The sequence below is a fragment of the Loxodonta africana genome, chromosome 15, assembly GCF_030014295.1.
Source record: "Loxodonta africana isolate mLoxAfr1 chromosome 15, mLoxAfr1.hap2, whole genome shotgun sequence".
Classification (NCBI taxonomy): Eukaryota; Metazoa; Chordata; class Mammalia; order Proboscidea; family Elephantidae; genus Loxodonta; species Loxodonta africana.
The window spans coordinates 7,915,145-7,921,144 of record NC_087356.1 but is presented as its reverse complement, the minus strand read 5'-3'; the positions used below and the strand labels follow the sequence as shown (position 1 = coordinate 7,921,144).

General features: G+C 41.4%; 1 protein-coding gene across 1 annotated transcript in view; it reads right to left on the bottom strand.

Annotated features, from left to right (window-relative positions):
* Positions 1–1,749: 1,749 nt before the first annotated feature.
* The window catches only part of SLC9A2 (solute carrier family 9 member A2), a 107,720-nt gene continuing 103,469 nt past the window's right edge, over positions 1,750–6,000 (bottom strand). Inside the window, exons 10-12 of the mRNA XM_064268575.1 lie at positions 5,632–5,763; positions 4,138–4,228; positions 1,750–2,162 (exon numbers count right to left, since the gene is read on the bottom strand). Of these exons, the coding sequence (XP_064124645.1) occupies positions 1,795–2,162; positions 4,138–4,228; positions 5,632–5,763 (591 nt within the window). The 3' untranslated portion in view covers positions 1,750–1,794. The remainder of the gene's footprint in view (positions 2,163–4,137; positions 4,229–5,631; positions 5,764–6,000) is intronic.

Here is a 6,000-nt window from a genome sequence, read left to right as displayed (position 1 = left end):
AAGTTTAATTTGTTTTGGCATAAAAACTATAGAAAAGAAGTTACATTTAAAGTTGAGATATTTTTGGCACAAAGTCCTAAACTTGGAGTTTTCAAACTACAAATCAGTGCTTTCCACTGATCAGCCTGGGAGAGTTTGGGAAAGAAAGTGTACTCTAGATGAACTTGGACCTTTTGTTTCTAGCCTACCCTCTGCCGCATGCCCAACAATCTAGCAGTACCCCAAGATTTTAGAACATGAGAAAAAAGGGTAGAATATTTACATCACGTTGGTGCGTGGACGAAAGGCACTGGAGAACCATTTTCTAAGTCCTGTGTCTTTTCGTCTAATTCATTTGTGTTTCTTCCAATAATACTATGGACACTTGTATCTTTTGATGTGTCTCCCATACAAAACCAAGGAACTACGTGAGTGGCTTCATCTAGTAGCTAAACCCAGAAATTTAGAGTCTTATTCCAGCCAAGTTTTAAATAGGGATTGTTGAGCAAAAATAGCAGGCAAAGAAAATATACAGTTTAAGAAACAGATTTAAATATTAATCTTTAATGATTGTGTTCCACGTTTTTTTTCTTTCTGCCATACTTTAAAATGGTACTCAGATGAGTAGAATCCATTTTATATGAAAAATAGGAGATATATTTTATTGAGGAGATGTACCAAATTACAGCCTGGTGCAAAAAAATAGAACTCCCACATTCTCTAAAGTGCTTCCTGAATAAAATTCAAAACCTGAAGTCTCACCCATTTGTTAAACACTCCAATACCATTCATATAAACCTCCATCCTCATGTGGAGCCTATGGCCTGAATTCAAATTCTAGAACATGCTAGAGGAAAATTCTCCTAAAGCAGTTGATGGGTGTAAAAATCACCTGCATCCTCCTCCAAGTATTGCACAATATAAAACCCACCAATAAGCTGTAAACAAGTGCTGCCTCATTTCCCCGCATGCCACATGTGAGGCCCATGTGCGTGGAACTTCATTCAAAGCTGCCACCAAGCCTGTCATACACTGGAAGCTGCCTTCACCCACACAATTCTCTCTCCGCAGCGTTTAAACAAGAAGGGGAGATGGACGTTATACGTCAGGACCAAACACACAACGGACAGAGGAACAAATTAAGAACCAATTGACTCTCGTCATTTCATAGGCATACTGGGGCCTATAATTTGTGCCATGGGACCCAGGCATTTTATCTGCCTAGGTGATCTGATTGATTTCCTAGTCTGAGTCATTGGATCTCTCTGCTACGTCCTGTGGTCTTCCTTTACCACCTGCTTTTTTTTCAGGATGGGAAATTCCAATATCATGAGCTGATGGACCCACCACCGTCCAGGAGCTGCCCTTTAACTCTTGGAAAGATGCTGTGAATATTTTTAGTGCCATTCACTTAAAAACTGATGACAGACATACATAAAAATTTTTACATAAATAAAATTTGAGGCATATACGTATATATTAAAATTTTCAACAACAGGGTATGTTAAAAATTTCAAGTTCTGTCATTCAAGTTCAATAAAGGCACACAGTTTTTGTTTTGTTTTGTTTTCCTTTTAGGACTGCAAAGAATACAATTGCTAAAAACAAGTCATAACAGATACTTGATGGGACTTTTTTTGTTTGATTTTCCTCTTCTTGAGATAAGCATTCATCCCATTAATCAATGACATGGCTCTACCACCCAAAGAAAGATCCATAGAAAGTTTAAAATGGATTCCATTATTGTCAGGTTTCAGAGTAATAAACTGTGGGTGTGTTGGGTTCATCTCTCCAGGTCTGCTTTGGCCGTTTCCATTAAGACTTATCGCTTCCAAATCTGGCTTTCCGATTTCCAGGCTCCGATGCCCTCCGGACCAGCCTCGGAGCTGGCTTAGGTCGGATACCTTCAGTAAAACCTTGGTGCACTGGGCCAGTCTGGCCTTTGGAGAGAAGGGGCTGTCGTAGTAGGCCTGGGGTCTGGGTGCCCCCCTCTTTGCTGTGGGGAGCCAAGGTGCTGCCAGGCTGCCCTCTGCTGGAATCTCCTTCTACCTCATTCTTGTATTCCATTTTGTAGGCCTGCTGGGCTTTCTTTGAGAACTGTTCCGGCAAGAAGCGCCTCGCTCGGGGTTGCAAATTGAGCACGGTGGTCCCATCACCTGTGTCTGAGTCACTGCTGTTGCCGTCTATCACAGAGCAAAAGGACAACCATTTTAGAGAGAAGGTGTTACCAGTGACAGCACATTAGTGGATCTGTGTGACTGTTGTGTTCTCAGGCCCTAGGGGGCGGGGAGCCCCCAGGCCTCACTGTAACCCTAGCCGTGTGACCCTGGGCATGGTACACAACCTCTGTGAGCCTTCATTTCCACAAGTGCAAACTAACAACAGAAACCCTGGTGGCGCAGTGGTTAAGAGCTATGGCTGCTAACCAAAAGGTTGGCGGTTTGAATCTACCAGCCACTCCTTGGAAACCCTATGGGGCAGTTCTACTCTGTCCTATAGGGTCTCTATGAGTCAGAATTGACTTGACAGCAACGGATTTGGTTTGGTTTTGTACTAACAAAAATACTAATTTTGCAGAGCTTACAATGCACCAGGCACTGTCCTGAGCACTTTAAAATGCATCAACCCACTTAATCCTCATAATCATCCATTTTAGGGATGAGGTAGCTGAGGTTCAAAAGTGAAGTGGTAAGTGGTAGAGCTGGAATTCAAACCGAGACAGTCTGGCAGCAGGGGCTACGCTCTCACCAGCCTCTCGGGAATGAGCCAAGGAGACAGTGTAGTCAAAAAGCTTAGCACTCTGCCTGGCACATAATAAGTAGTCTGATTAAAAAAAAAAAAAAAAAACGGTTGCCATCAAGTCGATTCTGACTCATGGTGACCCTATAGGACAGAGTAGAACCGCCCCATAGGGTTTACAAGGAGTGGCTAGTGGATTCGAACTGCCGACTTTATGGTGAGCAGCTGTAGCTCTTAACCACTGGGCCACCAGGATTCTAGGTAGGCCCTGACTCATGGCGACTCAGAGCAGAACTGTGCTCCGTAGGGTTTTCCATGGCTGATTTTTGGGAAGTAGATCATCAGGCCTTTCTTCCGAGGCACCTCTGGGTGGACTCGAACCTCCAACCTTTCCGTTACGTGTTAACTCTTTGTACCACCCAGCAACTCTAAGCAGCCTGATAACTTGCTGCTCTTGGGAAGATTTTTGTCTTAACCTGGAATCTCATACTCAGCCTTGCTTATTTCATTTCTATCTTCATAAAAGGGCAAGAGGAGGTCCAAGCCACCAACGTGTATTTCCCAAACAGAGGGAGGAGAAGGAAGGATTAGAACCAGGGGATTGTGAATATTCAGGTGGTGGAGTACTGGGAAGAAAAGGGAGCACTGAATATTTAGAACATTGGGCCACGTTGTCACCAGGTGACCACCAAAAATGCTCTCAGGTCCCAGGAACCTCAACTCTTGGGATAGCTGTAGGTGAGTCACCCAGTGTGCTTGCCCAAGTGCTTGAGGTTCTTGGGACCTGAGCGCATTTTTGATGGTCACCTGGTGGCAACATGGCCCAATATTCTAAATATTCAGTGCTCTCTTTTCTTCCCTTTCCTCCCTTCCCATTTCTCACCTCGCCCTCCATTAGCAGGAGCATCATTAGACTTTCTTCTTTTCGGCTAATTATGTAAACAAGCTCCTCCCAAAAGGGTATTTCTGTTATATCCCACATTGCACTAACATGAAGTCCTAATGTGGTTCTTCTGGGGTTCACAAAACTGACTTGAGAGTCTACATAAAGATTATAAGCAAATCAATAGATGGTAGTATTAGACCTCATGATAAAGATTTAATAATTAGAGTCAGAAGTAAAATACATGGTTCCTTTATGAATATATATTAGAATTGTAAAAATTTAAATATTTACATATTTATAATTTTCTGTTTACCTGAAATAGCATCATTTTGACGACTATCTGAATTATTTATAATGTGCGCAGAACTCCATTTATAAAGTCTGCAATGCCAGTAAAAGATCCCCATATTATTATCTGACATTTGCAAGCTATTGGACTCATGGCCCTTAGTGAAGAAGAATAGGGAAATTTTTCTTTTATGAGCAAATAGTAAATAAATTTGAAATTGTTTTGTTCCAAGGGTATTCGTTACCTGTATTAGAAAAATTATTTTTCTTTTGTAGCTTTTCTGGAAGCTTTGTATTTTTAGGTAAAGATAAATATCGGGAGGTTGCTGTAGAAGCCTGCCAAGGAAACAGAAAATCTTAATTAGACTACACAAATAGCTTTGATTGTACATTAGGAGTTTAGAAATTCTTGGTCAAACTTGAATTGGTGTTAAAAATTAAAATTTTAGTTCTTGAGTCCAGACTACTTTGTGAGGAGCTGTAGAGGTAGGGAGTAAATTTCTAAGCAATAATTACTGTATTTGAAATGACTCAATTCCATCCAAAATATAATCGAAATCAGTACTAAGGAAAATTAGAAGTAAACGGGGACTGTTAGAAAAAAGATGTGAAAAGCACTGGGTTTTCTTAAAGAAAAGCTACTGAAACATCTATTCCTAAGATTATTACTAAAAATACCTAGAACTTATATATAAGGGAAGAACAGATGTGAAAAACACAGCATATTTAAGTTTTATTTACTATAACAGATTTTGGGAAAATGATAGAACAATAAAAAGTATTACTATAGCTAATTTGCTGATATTTCAAATGCCATAGTCTCTGGTTTCTTTAACTTTTAACTGAGACCACCACATTTTATACATAAAAACGGTAATCTTGTTCACATATAGCCATTCTGATCCCTGATGACTCAACACAGAATATTCTAAAAGTGAGATGTAATGTCTGCTCTATTAAATCAATAAATCGTATCATTGAAGAAAGGCTTTTCTACTCGAAATTCCCCTGACCAACTGAGCAAACCACACCGTGAATGTTCCCATGCCCCCAGCCACTGTCGTCTTCTCACAGGTCCTCAGGGAACACACAGGCTTTCACACCTCAGGGCCTTAGCACTGGCTGTTCTCTCTCCTTGGAAATCTCAACTATTACTTTCCAAATGAAGCCTGGCCCAGCCATCCTATTTAAAATGGTAGCTTGATTTGACCCTTCTCTGTACTCTAAGCTCCTTCCTTGACTCTATTTCTGGTTATGTTTTCTATAGTACTCGTACCATCCATCCCAGTGTCATTTACTCAGTCTATTGACTTGTCTTCCCCTTTGCTAGAATATAAATTCTACGAGCATAGGAATCTTTCTCAGTTTTGTTCACTGATGTGTTTCAAGTGCCTAGAACGGTGTCTGAAACATAATAGGTATTCAAAAAAATATCTGGAAATAACTCATAACTAATTCCACCCCAGAATCAGTCCTCAGCAGCTCTTCTGTTTGCAGAGCCTCTGGAACAGCTGGCTCTGCCACTGGAAGCCACATTCATTCCACCCATTAAACCCAGTGCCATTGAGTCGATTCTGACGCAGGGCGACCCTATAGGACAGAGTAGAACTGCCCCCATAGAGTTTCCAAGGAGCGCCTGGTGGATTCGAACTGCTGACCTTTGGGTTAGCAGCTGTAGCACTTAACCACTATGCCACCAGGGTTTCCGCATGCATTCCAGAGGCACAAATTCCAGTTACCCTGCGATCGCGATTTAAGCTGCTGTCTTTCCTAATGCTCTCTCTCAAGCTGTGCCGTCGGCGGATCAGGATCTCTTTGGCTTGCCTCTCGCTCGTGTCAGCAGTCAGGTTGTGTCTGTTGTACGACAGAGTCTGAAACAGAAACACAGAAGTGCCATTTTACAGAAGAGCTGATCATCCTCCTAGACATTGTAAAACTTGACCAGGTTTCTTGGTCTTTGCACCTCAGTTAGGCATTTACAACGTCTGTGCAGAGCATGGAAACAAATAAAAATATAAAAGCTAACAGTCTTTCACATTTTGAGGGTCTACTTCATCCCTGAAAAAAAGTCAGTGAATGGTGTTTTCACTGAAACATGCAATCTTTAT